At 36.8% G+C, this 27,380-nt stretch overlaps 2 protein-coding genes across 9 annotated transcripts; both read left to right on the top strand.

Annotated features, from left to right (window-relative positions):
- Positions 1-5,517: 5,517 nt before the first annotated feature.
- Positions 5,518-7,603, top strand: LOC128854867 (E3 SUMO-protein ligase ZBED1-like). The gene is made up of 3 exons (XM_054089304.1): positions 5,518-5,612; positions 5,682-7,291; positions 7,346-7,603. The coding sequence occupies exons 1-3, from the start codon at positions 5,582-5,584 to the stop codon at positions 7,532-7,534; spliced, it is 1,830 nt and encodes a 609-aa protein (XP_053945279.1). The 5' UTR covers positions 5,518-5,581; the 3' UTR covers positions 7,535-7,603.
- Positions 7,604-13,947: 6,344 nt separating this feature from the next.
- Positions 13,948-27,032, top strand: LOC128854870 (ecdysteroid-regulated 16 kDa protein-like). Of its 8 annotated transcripts, none has more exons than XM_054089311.1 (4): positions 13,966-14,047; positions 20,747-21,004; positions 26,328-26,453; positions 26,529-27,032. In XM_054089311.1, exons 3-4 carry the CDS (start codon positions 26,369-26,371, stop codon positions 26,921-26,923), a joined length of 480 nt encoding a protein of 159 aa, XP_053945286.1. In that variant the 5' UTR covers positions 13,966-14,047; positions 20,747-21,004; positions 26,328-26,368; the 3' UTR covers positions 26,924-27,032. The 8 variants fall into 8 exon arrangements, with proteins under 8 accessions (XP_053945283.1, XP_053945285.1, XP_053945286.1 ...); XM_054089313.1 differs by lacking the exons at positions 13,966-14,047; positions 20,747-21,004 and adding exons at positions 14,531-14,714; positions 14,806-14,879; XM_054089308.1 differs by lacking the exon at positions 20,747-21,004 and having other exon boundaries at positions 13,948-14,047.
- Positions 27,033-27,380: the final 348 nt, after the last annotated feature.

Here is a 27,380-nt window from a genome sequence, read left to right as displayed (position 1 = left end):
TGGCTTCATTGACGTATGTATTTTTCAGAGAAAGAACTATGTGTGCTGATTTGCTCTTGTTTAGTTTAATCCTCCACTTTTGGGCCTAGGAGGTAATCAGGTTGACAGCATCTTGAAGTTTAGTAGCAGCACCTTCAATTGTATTGTGCACCGCAAGTAGCGTCGTATCATTCTCGAATGTTGCAGTTACATACTGGCTTGCATATGGTAGGTCTTGCGTGTAGAGGAGATAGGCCAAAGGTCTCAAGATGCTCCCTTGTTGTACGCCAGCACTTATTTTTTTTAACAGAATAGGCATTTTCGTATTTACCGCAAAAGTACCTGCCATCGAAATATGACGAAAGCTCCTCGAAGAAGTGTGCTGGCAGCATCGAATTCAGTTTTCAATTTTGACATTACTGGTAGCAGCGATATTGGCTTATATGAGACGACTTCGTAAGGAGATTTTCCAGGCTTGGTTATCATTATAACCTCCCCGAACTTCCAATATATTGGCACATATCTCAAGCTCTAGTATTTATTACGTAAGCACTTGACCAGCTTGACCAAATTATGTAGTTCAATGGGAGATTTCGTAGCACTTAAATTGCTATTAAATCAAAACCAGGATACTTTTCCAACTTAATCTTATTGATTTCTTTGCCAAATTCTTTTGGTGTAGCTGGGGTAATGTGAATATTGCATTCATGCAAACTTTTTGTTGCTTCGATTACGTCGTAACCGCCATTTGGGCTAAATGTGTTCAGCAAATATTTTCGCTTTTTGCTCATTCGTTTTGGCCCGGTGCCTTTTATCAAATTTAATCGGAGCACAGTCTTGTATTGACTTACTGAAATATTTTGCCATCTTCCACCTAGAGTATTCTGAACCTTTTTCAGCTGTGAGTCCTGTTAGAAACCGATTGAATTTGTCGTTTTTGAATTTTTGATCACTGTGTGGAGGCTCTCATCATGCCCGTCCTAACGTATGTCGCAGAAGCTTGGACGATGACAACATCCAATGAAGCGACGCTTGGAGTGTTTGAGAGAAAGATTCTGCGTAAGATTTTTGGACCTTTGCACATAGGCAATGGCGAATATCGCAGGCGATGAAACGATGAGCTGTATGAGCTTTACGACGACATAGACATAGCGCAGCGAATAAAGATCCAGCGGCTATGTTGGCTGGGTCATGTCGTCCGAATGGATACAAACGCTCCGGCTTTGAAAGTGTTCGATGCGGTACCAGCTGGTGGTAGCAGAGGAAAAGGAAGCCTCCTCTGCGTTGGAAAGATCAGGTGGGGAAGGATTAGGCTTCACTTGGTGTGTCCAATTGGCGCCGGATAGCACGAGAAAGAAACGACTGGCGCGCTTTGTTAAACTGGGCCAAAATCGCGTAAGCGTTTATCGCACCAAGTAAGAAGAAGAAGAAGAAGAAGAAGAAGAAGAAGAAGAAGAAGAAGAAGAAGAAGAAGAAGAAGAAGAAGAAGTGTGGAGTTATTTGTTTGAAAAGTTCAGCTTAGTTTTGATTTACGGCGATTTGGTTTGCTTCCAACATTTCCGCAGCCTCCGTTTTTTGGTTATTAAGCTTCTAATAAAGGATGGGTATTTTTTACCATGACCAATTTGATTATGTGTGAGTATGTTACCCCATGCTGCCAACTGAATTTGTTGCATAAAATGATTTACTGTATCTTCAAGCTGTTCACAAGAATTGACACAGTCACGTTCGGCTAGCTTTTCTAGTTGTAGTTGAAAATATTTCCAATCAGTTAGAGCATTCGACGATCCCGTTGATTTTGGATTTTGTGTTGCATGTTGCGAAATAATTAATTGCACCAGCGAATGGTCAGAACACAGATCAAAACATTCGACGACGTTTAAGTGGATTTTGGAATGAGATGAAAAGATCAATTAGATCTGGAATCTGCATAGCTTTATACAGTTCTCTTCCCTTTGTCGTGATCAGCTTTGAGCTCCATGCTGTGTGTTTCGCGTTAAAGTCACCTCTAAGAGCACCTTGGATATAATTTAAGAGAGTCAATAATCTTCCGATTTTAGCTGATATCTCGGTGGGCCGTAGAGGGCTATTAACTTGCTGAAATTTCTTCGTTTGAATGATGTTTAATCATATTTTGAATTAAGACAGCGCTGCCGCCCCTTGCGCAATTATTAAGATGAATAGTGTGATACAAGTTGTAGTTGATGTAGTTTTTTAGTACTTATAGTCCGAGAAAAAAGTTGAAATATATAGTATACCAATGGATAGCATATGTGGAGACAGTTTGCACAATGCATTAAAATAGATAGATAGTGCAGGTAAAATTAATTACACTACTTCACCTGTATTATGATAAATCATGTTATAATATGTATCATGATATTATTATTATTATTTATTTATTAAATTATAATTAAAATTATAAAGTAATATGTTTACAGCACTAGCTACCAGGGCTATCGGCTACATTATATATTGTATATGTATCATGAAATCAAAGTTGATGAAACAACTGGAAACTTATAAGGGGTGGTTAAGTTCCAAGGGCCGGTGTTGATTTTGAATAAAATACAATTTTTTTAGGAAATTATTATCAGTTCTCCTTATTATGATAATATTGGTATGGTTCAATTACGTACGGAATAAAATATTGGCCAAATGACCTCGGCAGCTCACCTTCATCCGATGGTTTAAATTTCCTATGACGCTGAGGCATAATTGAGGTTCTATGCCGTTAATGTGCCGAATTATCTCATCCTTGAATTGTTGCTGGCTTATCGAATAACCCCAAAGAAAAATGTCCAACGGTGTCAAATCACATGATCTTGGCGGCCAATTGCCATCGCCGCGACGTGAGATTATTCGGCCATCAAACTTTTCGTGCAAAAGAGCCATTGTTTCGATAGCTGTGTGACAAGTGGCACCGTCCTGTTGAAAGCACATATCGTCCACATCCATATCTTCCAATTCGGGCCATAAAAAATTCGTTATCATCACACGATAGCAAGTCTTTATGCATAATGTTCATCAACGACGAGCATGGGAGGTGCAATTGTTGGGCACGGCGATGAGTTGAGGTGGATGGCTCTTCAACCACACTATCGCGAATAGCAGCAATATTTTCTGCGGTACGAGCTATACGAGCATGCACTGGTGTTTTCACATTTCCTACAGACCCGGTTTGCTCAAACTTTTCCACAATTTCTCCGATTGTACGCACATTTGGACGATTAAATTGACCGAAAAAATCACGAAGTGCGCGATATGCATGTTGATTTGAACGCCCGTTTTTATAATAAGCCTAAATAACTTTAACGCGTTGCTCGATTGTGTATCTTTCCATGGTTCAAATTGAATTAGTCTGAAATTGAAACATGTCAAACGAAATGCAGAAAAAAAACGTGACGTTTAGGTGTGGTTCACATCGGCTCTTGAAATTTAACCACCCTTTATATTGTTAATCAATACTATTATATTATAAATTTAATTTAGAAATTATGATGGTCATGGATTAATTAATGATTGTTTTTTCCAATTCATGAATAAAAAAAATTATGATATTTGAAATACACAAATATAGGATCGCTTAATACAGGTAAAATGGGATCCTAGTATATATTACTTCAGCGTCGTTCAGCTTCTCTGCATTTAAGTATCTTTGTCTGATTTCCTTCAGTACAGGGCTCCTTCCTAAGAAGTGATACATGTCTTCTTCTTCGTTCAAATTTTTACCGCGTTTCCATAAGCCATTGCATTCAGTTTTAACAAACCACATCTTGCTTTAAATATTGTTGTTATGACAGCTAACCGCATATCTTCTCTAAAGTATGATTCTCCTTTTGAGTGATCTAAGTGTTTAGGTATATATTCGTGTGGTGCTTGATAGTGCTTTTTGTTTTGCCATGTTTAAATTTTGTAGTTTAATGTTGGATAAAAGCTGGATACAGCGATCTTGCCAGTCCGTAGCAGTTATGTTTTCTTCAAGATTTGGGCCAAACTCCATACCTAAGTCATTAAGTTGTTTGAGTCAAAATACGTTTTTTCGTAATATGCGCTGTGTAATTTTGTGCGGGAGTCTACTGCTGTTGTGTTTATAGATAGTTTTCCAAATGTATTTCATATGTAGTTCTAACGAATATAAGTAGCTATCTTCTACGTTAGTTTCTAGCGTTGTTGCATAATTCGGGGTGAAGTCAGGCAATTTGAAAATTCTTTTAATAAAATAACGTTGAAGTTTATTTGCTTCTTCGTATAATCCCAGATTTGAGCGGCGTATGTTTGTATGGCTCTGCACACAGCCTGAAACAGCTTCCATTTAGCTTTGTATGAGATGTATGGCTTAGCTAAGAAATTGTTCCATGTACTATTAATGCTAGCCTTTGCTGAATTATTTCTGGCTTGTACATGTTTAGCAAATGCCATTTTGGATGTGAGAATGACACCAAGATATTTATGTTCTGCTACCAATTTTATCTCCTCACCTTTGTACCACCATTTTTTTGCCTCGGCTAGTTGACCACCTTTTCTAAAGACCATCATCTCAGATTTAATTAAATTTACTTCCATGTTCCACTCAGCGCAATATATTTTTAGTTTTTTAATCAAAAAATGCATGACATTAGGATTATAAGCTAAGAGGACAATATCATCAGCATATAGAAGAAGGCGTACATTTATTCCATCAATCAGTAGACCACCTTTCAAAGAGTCATGTATGCAGATCATTCAGGTATAATGTGAAGAGCAAAGGTGATAACGGACAACCTTGTTTCACCCCTGTACCGGTTTCAAAGTAATCTGTTACTACCCTTCCTGTCCAAACTGCAGTTATCGTATTCGAATATATATATTCAATCAGATGTGTTATTTTGTTTGATAATACCATCTGTCGAAGTTTGTAAATTAATGGCCTCCTGGGTACCCTGTCGAAAGCAGCTTTGAAATCCACAAAGTCTGCATAAACTTTTTTGTTTTCGTTGAACTTTAAATGTACTATAGATGCAAGATTGTATCATATACTATACATATGTTATCCACCGTTGAGTAGTTTTTTCTAAAACCGAAATTGAATTGTAGTAGTTTTTTCTAAAGCCGAATTGAAATTCAGTGAGCATGTTAAGGTTTTCTATTCAGTTTGTAAGTCTTTCATTAATCAATCCCATTAAAACCTTTGCAATACAGTTCATAAAGAATATTCCCCGATAGTTACTTGCTATATTTGCATTTCCTTTTTTAGCGATTGGGAAAACTATTATTTTAAATAATGCTTCGTTGATTCCTTTGGGTCTCGATGATGATGTTGTATACTTTCGTTAGTTCCATGATAAACTCTGTTGCGGCAGCCTTTAGTAGCTCATAGAGCTGTAAAACTATCGATGGCACTATCGATATATCGAATTTTTATATTTTTGCGTCGCTATCGATGGTTATTGTTCACTATCGATAGTGGCATTACCATACATTGCACATCACTTGTTTTGGCGCAACTTTGCAGGTCGGCAGCAAATTTTGGCAAGAAATACATTTATATGTAAAAGGTAATTAAATATTAAAATAAGTGTTTATTTGTAGGTAAATTTTCGTTGGTGTTGGTGGCGGAAGGATGGACAAATTTCTCTTGAAAAACTCACAGGGTAAGTTCCATTTACTGCTCAGCAACGCAAGTAACTAATTTATGTTATGTATGCATGTGCTTTGTTAAGATGGACAAGACAGCAGCATTGAGGCAATTGAGGAGGACAACCAGCTAGCAAAAAGGCAGCGAGTCGGAAGATCATCGGTGTGGGGCCATTTCGAAAAAATAAACAACGGTATGTCGGCAAAGTGTCGCTCTTGCGGCAAAATGTATAAGACGAGCGGAAATACCTCAAATTTATTTGACCACCTGAAGCGTGCGCATCCCGGTCAGCGTGTTAACGATTTGTCAATCACTTCTGGTAAAATAGATACATATTTAAACACAACATTTGAATCTACGTCAAAGCGCAAAAAAGAGCTTGATTTAGGACTCATAAAATTTGTAGCTCAAGGCATGCAACCTTTTTCTATAGTTGAGGATCCTGAGTTTCGCGACTTTATCAAACTATTCGACCCACGCTACAAACTACCGTCGCGGACTACCCTCTCTAATGTCATGATGACAAATTTATTTGATGAGCAGAAACCTAAATTAAAAAATTTGCTCAGCAAAATAAATCACTGTGCCATCACAACTGATATGTGGACGTCCCTGGCAAATGAATCTTATATGACAGTCACATGCTCGTTTATTACAGATAGTTACTGTCTTCGCTCTGCTGTTTTATCAACAAATAAGCTAATTGATGAAACAAATCATACTGCTAAGAATATAGCAGATACCCTGCAGGCTGTTTGCAACGAATGGGGAATTTTTGATAAAATAACTGCAATTGTGACCGATAATGCAAGCTCAATGATCAAAGCGTGTGAGCTGCTTAAAAAAAGGAATTTACCCTGCTATGCACACTCACTTAATTTGGTGGTGCAAGATTGCCTTAAGCTGGATTGCACAAAAGAATTACTTAAAAAATGCAAGTCCATTGTCGCGTTTTTTAAAAGTAGCACGATTGCTTACAAGAAATTTAAAGATTCTCAATTGACGGAAACTAAATATAGTCTAATACAGGAAGTTGCCACCAGATGGGACAGTGCATTCCTAATGATTGAAAGAGTCTTAAAAACACATGAAGCAATCAATATAACACTTCTAAGTTTGTCGAAAGCGCCACAGCCTCTCACAGCTGACGAAATCAACATATTAAAAGACTTGTCACAAATACTTTCTCCCTTTGACATTGCTTCCAAAGAAGTGTCATCGAATTCTAAAGTCACAGTATCACTAGTTATTCCAGTTACTTGTGGCCTCTTAAACAACTTGGAAAATAGCACAAAAAATCTTCTTACCGAAGTTGGCCTTAAAGTAAACGAATTTTTAATTGATTGCGTAATCAAAAGGTTGTACAAGTACGAAGATCGCACAGTAACTAGCATTTCTACATTGCTTGATCCAAGGTTTAAAAAACAAGGTTTCCGTTCGCAATACAATGCCAAAAATGCTGAAAAACTTTTAATTGAAGAACTTATTCATCTGAGCAAGTCTTCAGCTCCCACCTCAGAGCCACCAACACCAATTGATCAACCAAAACCAACACGACATCCTCTTTATGAATTTGTAAAAATCAACATAGAAAATTTGCCTAGGACTAAGCGCTCCAATGCAATAATTGATTTACAACAATATATTGGGAAACATCACTCCTTGGGCGATGTTGATCCCCTCAAATATTGGCAGGTATGTAGCTTAACAAAAATTCTTCAAAAATGTTTAATGTTTCCGTATTTACAGCATAACGAAAATAGTATAAAAGACCTTACTACGAAATATTTTTGCATTCCTGCTTCATCGACAGAGTCGGAGCGATTGTTCAGCAAAGCTGGACAAATTATAACGGAACGAAGAGCTGCCTTAAAAGCTAAGCATGTGGACATGCTCCTTTTTCTTAGTCACAATTCTCGGATCTTGGCAGAAGACTGATCCTTAATTTTAATTTTATTCAAATTTGTTTTGATTTACTATGTCCATGAAGGATCTCATTATGTTAAACATATGAAACATATGCAATGTTTATTAAAACGTTAATTTTTATTGTTAAGTATGCGTTTATTAAGTTTTTGAATTTGAAAATATTTTCGATAGTACTATCGATACTATTGAATATTTGTTGCCAAACCATCGAAACTATTGAATGTTGCAACCATCGATAGTTTTGCAGCTCTAGTAGCTCATAAGGTATTCTGTCTTCTCCAGGTGCTTTTTTTGTTTTAGCATTTCTATTTATTTGTTGGACTTCGATTATTGTTACATCTTTATCAAGGACCGTATCTGTATGCAAATCAGGTGCATAATGAATATTTTTTGTTAACTGAGGCTAATTTAGTAAGTCTTGAAAGTAGTTTCTAAACTCCATTATCGTAATATCTACACCAACTTTAAATGATTCTCCTCTTATTTCTTTGGCAAGGCTCCACCATTCTTTTTTATTTGCGGTTTTATTGATTCTCTTTTCCAATTCTTCATAATAACCCCTCTTCGCTTTCTCGAATGTGTTCCCAAACAATTGCTTTGCCTGCAAATATTTTTGCTTGTCGTCTGTTTTGTGGGATTTTCTGAGATCATTCAAATATTTAAAGGAAAGCTCCCTTCCATTCAAACATCTCTTATTAAACCAAGCGCTTTTGAAAACGGCTTTAGTGTTTTTCGCTGTTGTCTTCAGCACAGACATTTTTACTACACTGGCAAGTTTTTCAAGACTTATCATTTCTCCTCGATATGCCGTCTTAATCAGATTTTTGTTAGGTTTAATTGATATTTTGATAATTTTTTTTCTTTGAGTATTACTTTTGGTAGCAGGCTTACATTTTCCATTTCGTTTGGCGCTCTATCTATGTTTAGTGTCAGCTTAATTGGCATATGATCAGACCATACTTTTGATTCGATTTCAAACCTTTCAACATAGCTCAATCCTTCATGCGAAACTGCACAGATGTCATTTACAGAGTTGCCTGCTGCACTAAAAACCCCTTCATCATCACCAACTGCTCTGCCATTCAAGATTATAAGACCATAATCGTTGCAAAATTCCAAGAAATTTTTACCTTTATTATTTAGTACATCATCTCTAGAGGTCCTTTTGCCGATTACTGCTTTGAAAGTGAACTGACATATATCTCATAAAATATATTGTTTTAATTATTTTTTCCAACCTATAATCGCACTTGTAGGCAAACAACTAAAGAAAAATTAATTCATTTCTTAAGCAACACATATACATATGTACATATAGTGTTATATTTTAAATGCGAGTAGAATGAAAATTTCTAACAGGCTCAAAGAAATATTCAGTTATTCAATATTTGCTTACATTATATTTTTTTATTATGTATGTATGTATGTACGTTTTATTATAACATTGCAACAATATGAACATATTGTATTTATCATACAAACACACTTACCGGTGTCTACAAAGGTTAGAAATTCTGTCAACTTGACTTGCATGTAATCGTAGAATTAGAACCAGAAAATTTAGCTTATCAATGACTCCACTGTATATAAAAATGTAATTATGTGAGTTCATCAAAATTAGTGTATAAAAGTGTAATAATATTATTTTTTTTTTTTCATTTTCTAAGAAATCGAAAGTAATTTGCAAAGTTCTTCTGAACACACAGAAGTCATTCTCTGTTTGCATTTTACGCCAGTTGCTTTCATATCCATTGGAATAACTTGAGGTACTACTACATGTAAAGTACGCTTGCATATATATATTTTTTTTTTTAATATTTTCTTTTGAATTAATTTTAATTTCAATTTAATTTAAAATTTTTAAATTAACTACAATGGAGTCCTTGAAGAAAATGTAGAGACCACGTGGTACCCCTAATACTGCCGTAGTGATCTGAAATCAAAAAATTCAAAAGAATTATTGCTTTGAGCTTTGACGCTATTACTTGAAGTTGGAAATTCAATTTTTGTGCATAATTGACAAAAAAGTGGGATTTACAAAAAAAAAAACAAAAAATTTATTTGAACTGGAATGGAGAGCAACACTACTAAGGTTAATGGGTGATCAATTTAGACATATCAGGTTTTAAAATGAAATAAAACAAAGAAAATTCAAATTAATTGGGTAATCTATGGACTATCCCATAAATCAGTCCAAAGGTGTGATATCTCCGATCTTGGTGGCCAACTGGTGGTCACTGGTCCGAGACGTAAAATAAATTGCTCGCCTGTACGACGACGCAGTAAATCCATCGATTCACGGGCTGTATGACAAGTAGCGCCGACTTATTGCAACCAAATGTTGTGGAGATCACGGGCTTCAACTTCCGGCATCAAAAAGTTGTTTATCATGGCCCGGTAGCGTTCGCCATTCACTGTTACTTTGGCGGCAGATTCGACTTTGAAGAAATATGGACCGATGTTGGCTCCAGCCCATAGGCCGTACTAAACGGATGTATTTAATGAATATAATGACTGTTCTTAAATGGCTTAAGGTTAGTCTTCTGCTCAAATATGGCAATTTTGCTTATTGACGTAGATATTGAGCCAAAAATGTGCCTCCTCGCTAAAAGGTTATGTACACCCTGGCATGAGCGCCGATTCCCGTAATGCAATGTACGATTTGTAAACGTTGTTGAAGCATAAGTCTTTCCACGATGAAATGTCAGTGAATACTGAAAAAAATGATGTGTTTAGTTTGACAGAAATCACTCGTGATCTGTCAAAAAGCTCCAATCTGATATCGCTTTATAACTATGAAGTGTCTAATAGGCTAGGTTAGGACAAACGGCTGCCAGAAGAAAAAGCAGGGGGAGAAGAACCAGTAGGGAAAAGGAAGAAGGACTTCGGACTGGAGTAAACGACCAAACGATGGCTAATTACATTTGTATTAACCTCTGTAAGCTACTGATGAAATTCATCAGGTGTGTGTTATTTAATCTACTAGGTATAGCAAAAAAGTGAGAGCGCAGATGTCAGAGTATAGTATTTTCTCAATACATTTCACTTTATTATTATTATTATAATTGATTATAACGAGAATGCGATAGAGATGCATATATGAACCCAATTTTGTTTTTCAATAACTTTTTTACTAAAAAAAAACTAAAAAACATTTTAAGTGCTAGAAATCTGTAATTTAGCCTTTCCGTTTCATTATTTGTGTGTTTGTAGACTGCAACTGTCTGGTTCACAAGTGTCAAATATGATTGACGCACGACGCCAATTTGTAAAAATTATAAATCTTCCTAGAGGATAATTAATTTTGCATCACCTTGAATATATAATTATAGGTACTCGTGTATCAAAATATTTAGAGTGAATTATTGTGGTCAAGTCTATGGGTATACCTGTCGGGCTGTGAATCCATTATCCGTACAAGCAAGAAAAACAGGAAATTATCACAAATGTTACTTTCTGAGTGAGTATCAGCTTAATGTTGACCAGCAATCGGCAAACGATCTACTACGAAACAATTATGGTCTGGAAAACGATTTCTCATTTAAAATAATATAAATATGTTATAGCTTGCTAATAAACCATTGAATATAATACTGCCATATGCGGAGTCTCGTACACGTAGAAAAATTCACTTTAGATTTCTGAGAACAAACAAAAAAACAAACGCATTTTTTTAGTGTGAAGTGTCACCTTGACAATGAGCATAAACTTTAAATTATTTGACCAATACTTTACGAGATATCGATCACTACAGCCATCTAACGAGAAAATTATGGAGTAGTTAATAAAGCTATGTTCGTGTAACTCAATCCTGAGAGATAATAATAATAACGCAAGTGATAACTTCAAAGAGAGAAATAGAATTCTTAAAAAAATAGATGGAAAACATTCGTAGGGACCACCATAACCATATGTTTATGCCTGAAATAAAAGCAGGTTCTGAATTCGATTTTCACTGCGGGAATAAAACATCAAGCAATTGTATATGTAAAAGTGCGATCGCTACTCCGCAGGTAATTTTAAACCCACGAGAAAAAAATTTGCTATTCGCAGGCTCATAAAAATTAATGCCCTCCATTTATGGAATGACATCATGGCACGTATCACAAATTAACAGTAAAACAGTTAAAAGGAAATTTTACCCCTAAAGCTCTGCGCTTACATTCTTTGTTTTTAACCAATATATGCATACATTAGGATGGCCCAAAAATAAATGTTTTTTTCTCATTTAGTTGATTTGTTCAATAACCAACAAAAAAACATTGCCACCTGTATTATTATTATTATTATATTATCATGGGCAGGTTGTGACAGCCTCCGTTTCGGCGAATATCGACCTGTTGGTAAGCCATAAGTGTGACAATTTTTGATCGACATGTGGGCTCGACAAGTCTATTCGATAATCGCCGTGAACAGCCATTGCAGACCATCATTTTTCAATAGATTTGATATATCTATATGTAAGCTCTACCTATCGATATTATTTAATCTTCTCTTTTAATTTCTTCTCGCATGTGTTCAAAAAATGATACCCTGTACCTAAAACAAAAAAAAAAAATATTTAAACTATTTTCAATTGGGACCCTGAAAAACTCTCCAAAATTAAAAAAATATTACAACTTAAAATCCAAAAATATTTATCTCGTGTTCGTTTATTTTTGGTATAATATTTGAGGGTATAATATGTATTTGATGTTTTCCCACAAAGGAGAAAAGTATGTTTTCACTACAGTTTTACGTCACCTCCGAACGTCAGATTGTTTTTTGGGAGGAGCTTTTTATGGCAGAAATACTATCTGAGGAGCGGCCAATATTAGAAAAAACGTTTTCTTTCATAACTTCTCTCATCCTAAATGATAACTTACTTAATTAGCCGTAACAACCCGTTACCGAGTTACAGCCTTCCGAATAATGTCCCGCCAGGCGTTTCTGGTTTCCGCACACCTATTCCAGTTTCTTAAGCCAAGAGAAGCCAGGTCATCTTCAATTTGGTTCGTCCACCGGACACTAGGACGCCCTCTTCGCCGTCGACCACCAATTACCGTTTTAAACACCTCTTTCGCCGGACAGTTCCTTCCATACAGACGACATGATCCAGTCACCTTATCTCCGTAAAGCTCATACAGCTCGTGGTTCATTCGAATGCGGTAACCAAGATAAATTAAGTCATTGACCTTGAATTTATAGTTGTTAATTTCAATCTGTGGTTCAAAACGCCCTGACTCCTTGCAGAATGCCTGCATATACTTAGTTTTGTTCTCGTTTACCGTCAGACCGAATAGTGCGAACTCTGCGATGTAGTTGGTCGCGAATCATGGGTCTTCTCCAGGTAAGGTTTCAGATTACCACATTGCAGACAGGATAGAATTTTATATGCGATGTAGATAAGATTGATCCCACGATAGTTGGCGCAGTTCGTGGGGTCAACTTTTTTTAGGATTATTTCAGTAATTCTATCGATATTTTCTTTAACATCAAAAATGCCGGAAAGGACTCGACGAAACCAAAATTGCACGTAATTAGCTGTTACAGTATCGGCACCATAAACATTATTCGCACACTCAATGTCTGCCTTGCATTTTCGCCTTTATCAAAGAAAAACTGTAAAATGTACTGTAATGTAATGAGAACTGAATGGAACTAACGAAAAGCAGCGAAATAATTTATTTAGTGTGAAATGCCGCCTTGGCAACGAGCATAAGATAGATATCGATCACTACAGACATCTACCGAGAAAATAATGGATTTCCTTTTCCCAAAATTAATATCTCTTCTATGAGGTAAGATTCTACCCACTCTTAAATAAACGTATGAAACGCACAATTCACTAAGTACACCTAATCTGGTTTTAAATCATAAAAATAATAAGCTGAATTTACTATATTTCATTAAAACTTGTGCTGGGTATACATACATTTTGTTTATTTGCCGTAAGAGTATTAGAACTTAAAAGCTTCGGTGAAAACGGCTTTAAAGTTTTAAATTTCCTATACTTCCCTTGGTGAAAGTAGAAACAAATTCTCATCAAATGAGATACGAACTTTTTACACATAAAAGAAGAGCTGGTGTTAATTTTAGGTTTTTTTTTTGCTTACATTGTGTTCGGAAAAGCAGTGTAAAAAGCCGTAATTCTTTTGTTAATCAATAGATTTTGAGTATTTCTTCTTTTAATCAAATGCATAAATACATTACATTGCATTACGCCTTATCCATTCTTTCCAATCACAGTACGCATTTTCTTCTATGATCTTATAGCTGGCGATTTCATTGTTTATATTTAGATGGTGCGACTCGGAGCTTAACTAAGCAATCAACACGTTTCAACTGTTCATAGTTCGGTCATTGTGTGCACAATACATATGTATGTGAATATAAATGTCTACCAGATCTTACGACTATTACCGACTATAAATAATCAACACATTGAAGTTCGTATTTCAGTTGATTTCATTCAACACCCAAAACGTGTTGGTGGCTGGGAGCGCGCGTGTGTGCCTTAAGTCTTTCGTTTTTCTCTTATATGTAAATACCAAGTACACAATATAAATAAACAAAATTAGCGTCGTTGCGCAATTTTCAATTGAAAGTTATTTTAAAAGCACAACAAAAAATATAATAAATTATTGAGAAATTAAGTAAAAAGCAAACATCAGAGGATTTAAAGTTGTATTTTGCTAAACGCAGACGGAAATCCATTAGTAAAAGTATAAATACATAGTGCGTTTGCATAAAGTTGATTCAAAAAGTATACAAATATATAAAAGTAAAAAAGGAGCAGATAATTGAATACTGAATATAAAACAATTTAAAACAACTACAGAAAGTTACTATCTCCGACAAATGGATTCGTTCGAAATAAAATAATAGAAAATAGTTTTCTTCAGTGCGGTCGCCTTTCGGCTTGCAATGGCAGACTTCCATGCATATTTCTGCTAGAAAAAAGCTTCTTAAAAAAAAAAATAAACCTCCGCTGTTTGGAGGCAGAATAAGGGTGTAAGTCCCTCATCAAGACGCACACCACGAAAGCTCGTCTGAATATCTAACAAAGGATCGCTTGAAACAAAGGAAAACTTATACTTGTATACATATATAATAGACACAATATTTTGAACTTGTTTGATCGATACTTTACGGGATATCGATCACTACAGCGTCTACAGAGAAAATAATGGATTTCTTTTACCACAATGTAATATAAAGTGAAATATGTGGTGCACTTTATAACTAAAAAAAATCTTACCTTTTACCCTTTTTAAAATTTTGGTATAATCATAAAACAGGTTTATATGTTTCTTAATATTTGATCGATGTACTTTTGTGCGCTAAGCACGATCCTGGAATTCAAAAAGCCGAGGTATGGTGGTTTCGGAAAAATGGACGTAAAACCCAAACAAATATGTTTTTTTTTTGATTATTCACCCCTACTTTTCTCAAAAACCTGACGTGATAAACACTTAAATCTATACTCGAATTAAAATGTGAATCTTACACTACAATTACTCTATATGCAATTACGAAAAAACTGTTTGGAGTAAGTTAGCCCTTTAAAGCTCTTGTATGCAATTGAATTACAATACTAAAATACAAAAATTTGAGCTAAGGTCATGAAATTGAAAATTGTGAGATTTTCAGAGTCGCTGATTATGACATTGGTAATACCTTTTTATTTTTTATATTTTATTATATTTTATTTCGCGAGCTACACACATTCGATTTTTTTAAATTTATTTTATTTTATTTTTTTGGTTTATCAAACACCCAACCGACAAGTTATTTTACAGTGTTTGAACTTATGACTTCTTCTTCTTTTTAATTGTCGCGATAACCGCTTACGCGATTTTGGCCGAGTTTAACAAAGCGCGCTAGTCGTTTCTTTCTCGTGCTAACCGGCGCCAATTGGACACACCAAGTGAAGCCAAGTCCTTCTCCACCCGATCTTTCCAACGCAGAGGAGGCCTTCCTCTTCCTCTACTACCACCAGCTGGTACCGCATCGAATACTTTCAAAGCCGGAGCGTTTGTATCCATTCGGACGACATGACCCAGCCAACGTTGCCGCTGGATATTTGCGCTATGTTTACGTCGTCGTAAAGCTCATACAGCTCATCGTTCCATCGCCTACGATATTCGCCGTTGCCTATGTGCAAAGGTCCAAAAATCTTACGCAGAATCTTTCTCTCAAACACTCCAAGCGTCGCTTCATCGTCCAAGCTTCTGCACCATACGTTAGGACGGGCATGATGAGAGTCTTGTAGAGTGTTAGTTTTGTTCGTCGAGAGAGGACTTTACTGCTCAATTGCCTACTTAGTCCAAAGTAGCACTTGTTGGCAATAGAGATTCTACGTTGGATTTCAAGGCTAACATTGTTATCGGTGTTAATGCTGGTTCCTAAATAAACGAAGTCTTTTACAACCTTGAAATTATAACTGTCAACAGTGACGTGGGTGCCGATACGCGAGTGCGCCGACTGTTTGTTTAAAGACAGGAGGTACTTCGTTTTGTCCTCGTTCACCACAAGACCCATTCGCTTTGCCTCTTTATCCAGTTTGGAGAAGGCAGAACTAACAGCGCGGTTGTTAAGGCTGGTGATGTCAATATCATCGGCATACGCCAGCAATTGTACGCTCTTATAAAAAATTGTGCCTGAGCGATTAAGTTCTGCGACTCGTACGATGCTCTCCAACATCATGTTAAAGAAGTCAGACGACAGCGAGTCACCTTGTCTGAAACCTCGTTTGGTATCAAACGGCTCGGAGAGGTCCTTCCCAATTCTGACGGCGCTGCTGGTGTTGAGCAACGTCATCTTGCAAAGCCGTATTAGATTTGTGGGGATACCAAATTCAGACACCGCGGCATACAGATAACTCCTCTTCGTACTGTCGAATGCAGCTTTCAAATCGACGAAAATATGGTGTGTGTCGATTCTCCTTTTATGGGTCCTTTCCAAGATTTGGCGTATTGTAAATATTTGGTAGATGGTAGACTTTCCAGGCGTAAAACCACACTGATAAGGTCCAATCAGTTGGTTGACGGTGAGCTTCAACCTTTCACACAATACGCTAGCTGGAACCTTATAGGCGATATTTAGAAGACTAATCCCGCGGTAATTGGCACAGATTGCAGGATCACCCTTCTTATGAATTGGGCAGAGCACACTAAAATTCCAATCGGCAGGGATGCTTTCATCCGACCATATTTTGCATAGGAGCTGATGCGTGCACCTTACCAGCTCCTCGCCGCCATGTTTGAATAGCTCAGCCGGCAGTCCGTCGGCGCCTGTGGCTTTGTTGTTCTTTAGCCGCGTTATCGCTATTCGCACCTCGTCATGGTCGGGTAGCGGAACTTCAATTCCGTCGTCGTCGATTGGGGTATCGGGATCTTCACATTCTCTGTGACATGCGCAGCTGTCACCGTTTAACAGGTTCGAGAAGTGTTCCCTCCATAATTTAAGATTGCTCTGTACGTCAGTCACCAGATCGCCGTCTTTGTTCTTACAGGACAACGCCCCGGTCTTAAAACCTTCTGTAAGTCGCCGAACTTTCTGATAGAATTTTCGGGTGTTGTTCCTGTTGGCCAGCATCTCAAGCTCCTTGCACTCATGTATTTCGGCCTCTCGTTTCTTCTATCGGATAATACATCTCTCTTCCTTTTTTAGCTCTCGGTAGCGATCCCACATGGCTCGCGTTGCGCCCGATCGCAGCGTGCCTCTATAGGCGGCATCCTTTCTTTCTGCGGAAGCATGACGTTCCTCGTCGTACCAATTGTTTTTTCGGGCTCCCCGGAATCCGATTTCTTCTTCGGCGGCGATACGAAGAGAACGAGAAATGTTGCTCCATTGCTCGTGCATGCCGGTTTGTTGGGCAGTGGCCTCTGAGAGCAGGAGTGAGAGTTGAGTGGCGAATCTTCTGTCTGTCTATTGTGATTGCAACTTTTCGATGTCGAACATTTTTTGCGTAGGTAGATGTACGTTTTTGCTGCACAGAGGCGTGTGCGCAGTTTGGCTGCAACAAGGTAATGATTCGAGTCAATGTTGGGTCCTCGTATCGTACGTACATCTAATACACTAGAAGCATGTCCTCCATCTATCACAACATGATCGATCTGGTTTCGCGGTTTAAGTGGCGGGCCCCAAACCCAGCGCACAACCAGCTATGCTGGAATGCTTCGCCTTCTCACGTTAGCTCACTCCCGAACGGGTGTTCGGAAGCTACCCATAGGATACGTGGGCTAACCCCGGACGTTGTGAGCTGCTTGAACCATATGTAGAAGAATCGTCCTGGCCACTCCCAAGTGAATGGCCATCAGTAACTTTCCCCACTTGCGTGGACTTCTACACATGGAACCATCCTCCGAACTTGAACTTATGACTACTATTCTTAATAATAACATTGTGTAAGTACACATAAATGTAAAGTATACGGACTTGAAGTTGTTAAAGTATAGAAATAGAAGAGAAGAGAAAAGGTAAAAAGGAAGAAATACGTACATATTAGCAACTATTGGCAACAAAGTACATAATTCTGATTATTTTGATTTTGAATGGTAGGAGGTTCCAAAGACGGGCAGCAAGGACAAAGAACTGACGTTCTGATACTAGGCAACTGTATTTCATACTAACTAACTTAAGGGATCGGGACGATTTTGCAAATTGAAGTTGGTTCATAAGGTATTTGGGCACCAGAGATTGCAGAAATCACCCAACATGCAAAATACTTGTTTTATTTATGCCTCTCACAAACAAACTAAACATTGCTATATTGCTAAAACGTATATTGAAGTAGCTGGGCTTGGATGAGGTGCTGTGACGAGTAGAAGGCACAAAAGACCCTTTTTTCACTCCATTGCTTGTAAAATAATAAAGGTTTACTGAAAGTAAATTGAACGGCGGTATTAGCGCGAACATTTACTCAGCGATTTCTCATATTAAGTGTTCTTCGCGATTAGCAGGATCAGATAGTAAATTTCCGCCGAAAGCCTTTGCCATTCAAGTGGCTTGTACAATAGTTATAGGCTCGGGACTAATATTGGCGAGTAGGCAGCTTTTTAGGCAGTCAGATGGTAATAACTTGGATTTGCTTGGGCAGTTACTTCACGGCCTTGTGAAGCAGCACAGGGATTACATCGAGGACTTAACAAGATTTTGCTAACCAAATAGCCGATGAGCTGGTTCCACCTTGTCAGCTCCATACTTTTCAGAGGCCGGAGAAATTCATTTGCTTCAGAATTGTATCCCATTACTGGTTTACATAATTGCAGATGGAATAGAGGCAGAGCTCTGTAAAATTCTGTTTTGCGAGCTTTCGACTGCACCAGCGATCTACGCCAATCATTGAAATATGGAAGATTGATACGTACTTACATCGGCCGCCGTAGCCGAATGGTGCGTGACTATCGGTAGTGCCCATGTTCGAATCTTTGGGCATGAAACACTAAATGTTAGAAAAGTTTTTTCTAATAGAACTCGCCCCTCGACATGCCATGACTTTCTCCTCATAAAAAACCAGCTGCCGTTCGAAGTCGGCGTAAAACTGTGCGGCTGTAAAAACAAATGTAATCACCGATGTTAAAGCATTTCCTCCCCATATGCTCCGTGTTGCGAAAGTTTATTTCTCGGATTTCATTGGACTTAATTTGCTAGATTGGATAGACTTTCGCTGCTTCCATGTCGCTTTCGTTGCTGTTTACAGTTGAATTATATTCTGAGTCGTAGTTTTTAGCACTAACTGGTTTTGTAATCGTCACAGCAAACAACCAGCCAAATGTTAAAAACCAAAAGCACTAAAAGCTGCCTTTTCATAATTTAAAAATAAATTGTAATGTTGATGACAAATGTACATACAATTTTTCATTAGTGTAATTATTGTATATTGTATACTTCTACTTAAAAATAAGCATCCGTAATTTTTTTCGAAAGAACTTTAGTGCCTGCTTTGTGAAGCTCGACATAAGAAACATAATTTTTATCTGATGTAGTAGGCGTAACAATTTTTATTTCACTTGATTCTAACTAGCCATCTTGCAAGCAATTAGGGGCTTGAGATTGTGTTATGGAGGACTAACTACATTGAAAAAATGCTTCTTCTCTCTGCTTCTTTTGTCCTCGCAATTTGGGTAGTTTAAGAAGTTGAGGCAGGCGTGGATGTCATTTACTCCTAGCTAGAGAAATTTTATCATATTACGGCACTTGTTACAAAAGTAAAAGTCAAGCCATCTATCCAACAACAGCATTTCAGCGACCTAAGCTCAAAGGCTCCCTACATTACCTTTGTTTGCTACTAAAAATAGGATATTTAGCTATGAAGAACTAATCGACTGCTTTTTAATGAAAAAGCTCCGTAAAAACCATTTGCCAGGTTTGGAGTCGGCTTAAATTGTGGGCCCCTTCATTTGTGGAAAAACATCAAAACGCAAGACCACAAACAGGAAGAGAAGCTCGGACAGACACATAAAAAGGGTGTAAGAGCCAGTTATTATTATTATTATTCAAATTTTACCAGTATTTTACCGTGAGATTACTTTCGGCGATGAGGTGACTTTGAGTTTTCATTGCGACGTCTCGATCGAGAAAGCACGCAAAGTTTTCTTAAGAGAGTCTGTTATACTCCAAAATTGTGCATGATGGCTGAGATTATTTAGCTCGGCTTTTCCAGTTAAGTAGTTCTGCTTTAACCAAATTCTTATTTGTTTTGATCTCTGTCCTGTGTACTGTCAGGGAAAACAACTGACAAGCTTTTTGATATACGAATCTCCATACTCCATACTCAGCATCACTTCAATATTTTAGGACTAGTCTTTCGCTTTGCTCTGGTCTCCAAACGACCGGACTTAAGTCGAACAATTTATATAATATTTGAGGCAGCATTTAATTTCAGTGAAAGTATTAGGTTTTACCATTAAGGAATTCTGAGTTGGTGTTTTTGAATTTGAGGACTTTAATCTTTAGATTTTGGTTTTAAAAATTTTTAATTTCGACATTTTTGGGAACCTGGGGACTTAAGCCTCTGCTATGATACTGCTGAGAGGTTTAAATGCGTATCGGGAAAGTGTATTTCATCAGTATAAAAACTATTTATAATAGTTTGGGAAAGAAGAAATCCATTATTTTTACGTAAAATTTTTATGAAAATGGCCTAAAGCTGTTTTATGATCGATCTTCAACTCCTGCCCAACTTCGATTATTTCTTATCTTATTCTTTTTATTAAACAACTTTCAAAATTTCAGAGGCTTGCCTTTATAAAAGGAAAACTGTAAAATGTATCGAACTTTCCTTTTGTTGACTTCCATTGTTAACACCCAATAACTCAAACTGAATTGAACAAGCAAAGAACAGGAAACGTTTTTTTAGTGTGAAATATCACCTTGACAACGAACATAAACTTTAAATTGTTTGATCGTTCACTACAGCCATCTACCGAGAAAATAATGGATTTTTTCCCAAACGACCTTCAAAGACCAATGTAAGAATTTGTATATATGCAGGTATGTAAACCTCAAAGAAATTTTTTGTCTCTACTTAAATTTACCTTTACGCCTCTTGTGATAAAAAATTTAGAGATACTGCTCTAAAACTGGTATGGATGTTGTAGTTCGAAATAATTTTCACAAATTAAATGCAATAAATACATTTATAATTGTTACTGTAAATTGCTTTCAATACATATAGCCATATATATAAATATGACACCACAAGGTTCAAAGTGTTATTGTTTATTTTTTGTATATATTACTATGCATTCATACGAGGTGTGACTATTAATTAAAGAGGCTAACGCTGTAAAATGTTTTATGTTGATTTTATAACATTTTTCCTAACGAAAGCTATGAATGTAATGATTCATTTACAAAAGCTAGAGTTACTGTGCTCGAAAGGGAAGCTTTCGCGCTAAACAGTTTTCCACATCAGCGTCAGTCTCGTTATTTGGTAGCACACCACGTATAATTATATATACTATATGATGCATATAGTACAATGCTAGTGTAACTTCATTTAGCAGTTGTGTATTCATATTTTATTTATTTATTTATAGCAGTTATAAAAGTTTACAAAACATAAAGCTAACTGTAGGAAAATATAACTATGCCTTCCAAGGTCTTAAGCTAATTGTATACTAGTAGCAAAAGTAAATTATCTTAGGGGCTCAGTGTGTTTTACATTTTAATACATGCTTCGTCTAAGCAAAGAAAATATTCCGGCTTTCGATAATTTTTTACCTCAACAAAATTAAACATAAATCAATTGGCTTCCTTATCTGTCACAAGTTGGTCATCTGCGACCTGAAAGATTTACTGTGCTCCTTTGTGGAGTCAGAGTATTATTCTGAGCCGAAATCGCTCAATAAATTTTAGTATTTCTGACCTTAATCGTCTAGCTGTCAAACCCAGACATTTACAGAGAAAGTGCTCAACAGTTTCCTTCTCTGAAAGGCAATGGTAAGCCCAGCTTTTTCGCGTGTACGAGATTGTCCAATGACCGTTAACACAGCTACGAGTTTGGAAATTTAATGGGGTTTTCGAGATAGCACATAAAGAAATATAGTTCCATCTTTTCTGCGCTTTTCTGAGAAATAAGTTGTGCAATTCCCCTTTAACAACAGTAGGGAAGATGGCGGTGACCGGGTAGGAGGTTTTCAGTTCCCTTCCTGGCAAGTTCGTCAGCAATTTCATTTCCCTCTATGTTCCAATGTCCTAGAACCTAGACCAGAGAAATGTTACCTGCACATCCAAGATATTTGGTCACCTCCCTATAGGAGTTGACTAGTTTGGATCTCCACTATGGCTTCATGAGAGCCTTAATCGCGGCTTGACTATCGCAAGAAATGTTAAAATCTCCCTCACTCCCACGTTCCTTAGTATGCTTAACATCTTACATGCATGCAGGAAAAACACTAACAGTATTCGGCATTTTAAGGATATAAATAAATTGGCTGATTTACAGAAAATCCTTGCTCCAACTCCCGATTCCATCTTGGGCCGTCAGTTAAAACAGAGGTACCAGCTTCGGAGAAGATTTTCCCCTCCTTCCAGTCCCGCTTACTCATCAAGATTGCTCTGGCACGACTCTCAAACTCTAGCTTGCGGATAGAGAGATCTGTCCGATGTACAGAGAAATACGGTGCTCAAAAATGCTACTATGTCCTTTTAAAGATTGCCTCCAGGGGTCAACCTCCTGTAGCATGTTTGCACTTTGAGCAGCGATGGAAATAACGTAAAAGACAGAGCAACAGAGGGAATGAAAATTCGTTAATGATACTCAAATGTGTTTTTTTTTTTCAATTTTGAACTGAGATGTATCACCATCAGAAAAATATTTTTTAATTTTATTTTATAATTATTTTAAGAAAATTAGTTTCTTGGATTAAAAGGTTATGAAGGCGTAAAAGTATGCATATACTATGTAGATATGTATGAATTATACCACTTTGTATTATTTGTTTTTGGTTTTTTTTTTACTTACTATATTTTTGGTTAATGTGGTTTTATCTGTAAGACTCAGCTTTTTATGCCACATCTAAGCTATAAAATTAGAAATCAAGTTCTTAAATCTTATATCTTTAAATTAAATAACAGGCCTTAACAGTACTTCAATTTTGTAGATACATGAAATGGAAAATAGATAGAAGAATGGAAAGAACAGAAAAGGGGAAAAACATTTAAATTGCAACCCAAATTGCAATTGTTTTGTATTAGTAAGGGACCGGACGTCAGACTTGTCAAAATCGCGAAAAATAAAGTAACTGCTTTAGGAAGACGCTTCATCCAGTACTCAATTCGCCTTGACTTTTACTGACATTAAAAGCTCCGCTGATAGCACGAGCAGGACCAAAGTGGATTCATTAAAAGTGGGACTAGAGCAATAACAATGTTTTGTACATTAGAAAGAAAGTAGAAAATAAAAAGAAAAGCGTTGTACAGCCGGCATGAATTTGGGGCTAGAAGCATACGACGATGGTGCCAAAGGAATTGCCTTTCGTAATTTCATTTTATGCTGAGATCCAGATGTGAGGAGGGAAAAAACCAAAAATCAGCTGGGCTCCCGATACCACCTTTAATAGATTCACCTTGAGTGGGACATTTTAAAAATGCGATCCTCTGTGTGCTCTACTTCTCTTGTTGAAAGCCGCGCACATGAAAGATTAATGACTCACGTGAGTTGTAGTTGCCCCTTATTATCACAACCTTAACAGTGTCAGGAATCGAGTTCTACAGCCTCACTCTATTAACGAAAAACAGCCTTGATGACGATACATAGAAATATTTAGGGATAATCGGCGGCCGTAGCCGAATGGGTTGGTGCGTGATTACCATTCGGAATTCACAGAGAGGTCGTTGGTTCGAATCTCGGTGAAAGCAAAATTAATAATAAAAAAAAAAACATTTTTCTAATAGCGGTCGCCCCTAGGCAGGCAACGGCAAACCTCCGAATGTATTTCTGCCATGAAAAAGCTCCACATAAATAATATCTGCCGTTCGTAGTCGGCTTGAAACAGTAGGTCCCTCCATTTGTGGAACAACATCAAGACGCAGACCACAAATAGGAGGAGCACCTCGGCCAAACACCTAACAGAAGTGTACGCGCCAATTATTTATTTTTATTTTAGCAGAGTTTGATGCTTGCTGGACGTATTTAATTTAAAATTTGTTTAATTCTTATTTATTTTAAATTTTAATTTTTTAAGGGATTAAAGCATTATAACATCAACAATAATCGTTACAATTATTTGAATGTAGTTTGAAATAGGGGAATCCCCTAATTATACAATAGCCATTTTATTCGTAATTGCATGTAAGGAGTAAAATATTTCAGTAGCGGTTTTGGTTTTGCAAAGAGTGTTTTTTCTTATGTTTTCTGGTGGAAATTAGTTCTAAAACACCCCTGTGCGTGACATTAAAACAAAAGGCTAAAATTCTCGGCTTTTTAAAAAAGGCTCATCTGTGTCGATTTTAGCAAAGAATGTTGCTAAATCAACAATTTGTAACATTAAAGCGAAAAAGCAAGTGATTTTAAAATGCGTTAACAACACGTATTGTGGACCTGGAAATAGAAAAACACTGCGTTCTTCAGAGTTGCCCAAAATGGAGAGAGCTCTTTATCGTTGGTTTATCCGAATGTGAGATAAAAACTGGTAAGTGCTCTAATGTTGACAGAAAAGGCAAAAACACTGCATGCAAAATTTAAAGGATAATGAAGCAAACTTCTTTGCTACTGATGGATGGCTCCAAGGATTCAAGAAGAGGTACGGTATTCGTCTTCTTAAAATATCAGGCGAAAAACTGTCTTTGCAACCTCAGCTAGTGGATCCGAATTGGAGTTGGAGACTTATTCTGGAGACTTTTGCCAGAGAAAATGTACGCGTCAAGTTTGGAGAAGAGAGCCCCAGGGGTAAAGCCCGAGAAACAGCAAATCACGTTTTTATGCTGTTCAAACGCCACTGGATACCACAAGCTTAAGCTTTTGGTTATTGGAAAGGCAAAGAATCCACGCTGCTTTAAAAACTTTCAGTGTCCCACCGACTATAAAAGCTCGAAATGCGTCTGGATGACGTCGGCTATTTTCAAACAATGGTTTCATGAGTCATTTGTTGCACAGGTGAATATTCCTTTTAAGTTTTGTCCTATTTTTAAGGTTAACTGGTTGTTTTTTAAGGTTACATCGTTTTTAAAGGAGAAAACCTTACCAATTAAAGCTCTCCTCCTAATCGGCAACGCTCCTTCTCACCCAAATGAAGCTGAACTGACAACGGAGAATGGGAAAATTTCGGCAATGTTTATGCCACCAATCCTTATTCCCCTCATTCAACCGATGGATCAGAATGCTATAAAAATCACTAAGTTTCATTACAGAAACAGCCTTCTAGCTTCAATAGCAACGACAAAGTCTGATTTGCTCGAGTCGTTGAAAAAAATTAACTTAAAAACAGCTATAAATCTTTTGGATACGGTTTAGCTAAGTGCTGGAACAGTATTTTAAATTTTGCGGTGAACAACGATGATCCCGAAGGTAATGTTTCGTTGGCGGTTTTAAAAGAAAAATGGGAAGCTGAACTTCGCACTTTGTTGAGCAACACCGTCGATCTCCTTAGTAGTTTTAATCCTGAGGCTCGTTCGTGTTCGCAGATATGCTCATAGATATGTATGTGGGTTATTATAAAAACCTTTTTTTATTAAAAATTTCAGATAGAATTCACGTTACCAGCCATTCATGAATGGAACGAAGATATCGAGGAGGGCAATGCAGATGACGATCATCAACAAGAGGACGAATTCGATGATGACAGCGTATCAGAGCAACTGGAGAAAATTAAGCCAACTGAAGCAGTTGAAACTTTCAACAAGGCGTTAATATGAGCTGGTCATGAAGACGTCGATCAAAATGATATGAGTATACTAAGACAGTTAAGGGAGAAAGCTGTGCTTCAAGTTTTAGAAAAACAGCAGATACAAAAAAGGATGACTGATTTTTTTAAATAAAACCACCGTAGGACTTAGTTTTCAATTAATATGTAACGAAAACAAGAATAAAATGTGAATTTAAATGTGAAGAAATATATTTACTTAGTCTTTTTGGGCATTCCAAAACGTGACAACTTTTGCTAACCTGAACTGCCTTGGTTTGAATTAGTTCACGTTATCGATCGTGCGCTGTATAGATTTTTTTTAGTATCTAGGAGGAAAGTTTAACTATTTTTTATATTTTTATAAAACAGCAAGACGATAATTTAATAAAAATGATAATGATAAATTTTATTATATATATATACCTACTTAAACTTACCTCTACGCATTCTGTTTGTTTTATTTTCAGTTTTTTTCTAAGCTTTATATCAGTAGAGGAAATCCAAAATAATGAAGTCCTTCCTGAGCACAGTTTCACTTTTTATTGTCATTTTGGTCTTGACAAATGCCGCCGAAGTAAGGAAGTGCCCGAAGTGTAAGTAAAAAGAAAATATTTTAAAAATAATACTTTCAAATTACTAACCCACATTTCTCACTTATTCCCTCATAGCGGATGCACGAAAATTGAATCCGGACGAAGTGACCATGCCCCAGTGTCCTAAAGATACATGCACACTCAAACGCAATACAATTGCTTCCATTGCCATAAAAATTACACCAGATCGTGACTTCACCGAACTCACTTCTGATATAAAGAGCATTATTTTGGATATACCGCTTCCATTCCCTGGCTACTATGGCACCAGCGCCTGCCCATATATCTATGATGCAGAAGGCAAAGAGAAGGTGGGCTGTCCATTGAAAGCCGGCGAAACTTACACCTACAAGAATAGCTTCAAGATTCTACCAATTTATCCACCCGTTAACTTGGTGATACACTGGGGTATGGGTGATAAAAATGGTGACGCTGTGTGCTTCGAAATACCGGCCAAGATACAAACGTAAATGTGACAATGGAGAATGGAATTGAATTGATAATATTACTTGCACTTTATAATATTTCCTAAAATGTTTTTTTGTGATAAATTTTTACTAATACAATGCAATAACTAAATGATGTGTTTTTCTGAAAAAATATTTTCGGATTATCTAAGCGGACCCATGGTCTAGCTCTAGTGAATTTAAGAAATTTATAAGATTTTTGTTTTGATTATTTTATTGACTTTCATTAAAAATATTAAAAAAAAAATGGAAAAACCAATTTTTATAGAACCCGAACTTGTTTTAGGTTATTAAAAAATGAAGAAAACCTCGCGCTCAAAAAAAGGGCGAGGAAGAAACACAATAAAATTTCAATAACCACAATTAAATATAGTTACTGGTGTGATAAATAAAATATTAAAATTTGAATTGATTCGGATATATGTATAGCTTACGCGATTTTGGCCAAGTTTAACAAAGC

Source organism: Anastrepha ludens, chromosome 2, assembly GCF_028408465.1.
Source record: "Anastrepha ludens isolate Willacy chromosome 2, idAnaLude1.1, whole genome shotgun sequence".
NCBI lineage: Eukaryota > Metazoa > Arthropoda > Insecta > Diptera > Tephritidae > Anastrepha > Anastrepha ludens.
The sequence above is the reverse complement of the archived record's forward strand: the minus strand, read 5'-3'. Positions and strand labels throughout refer to the sequence as shown.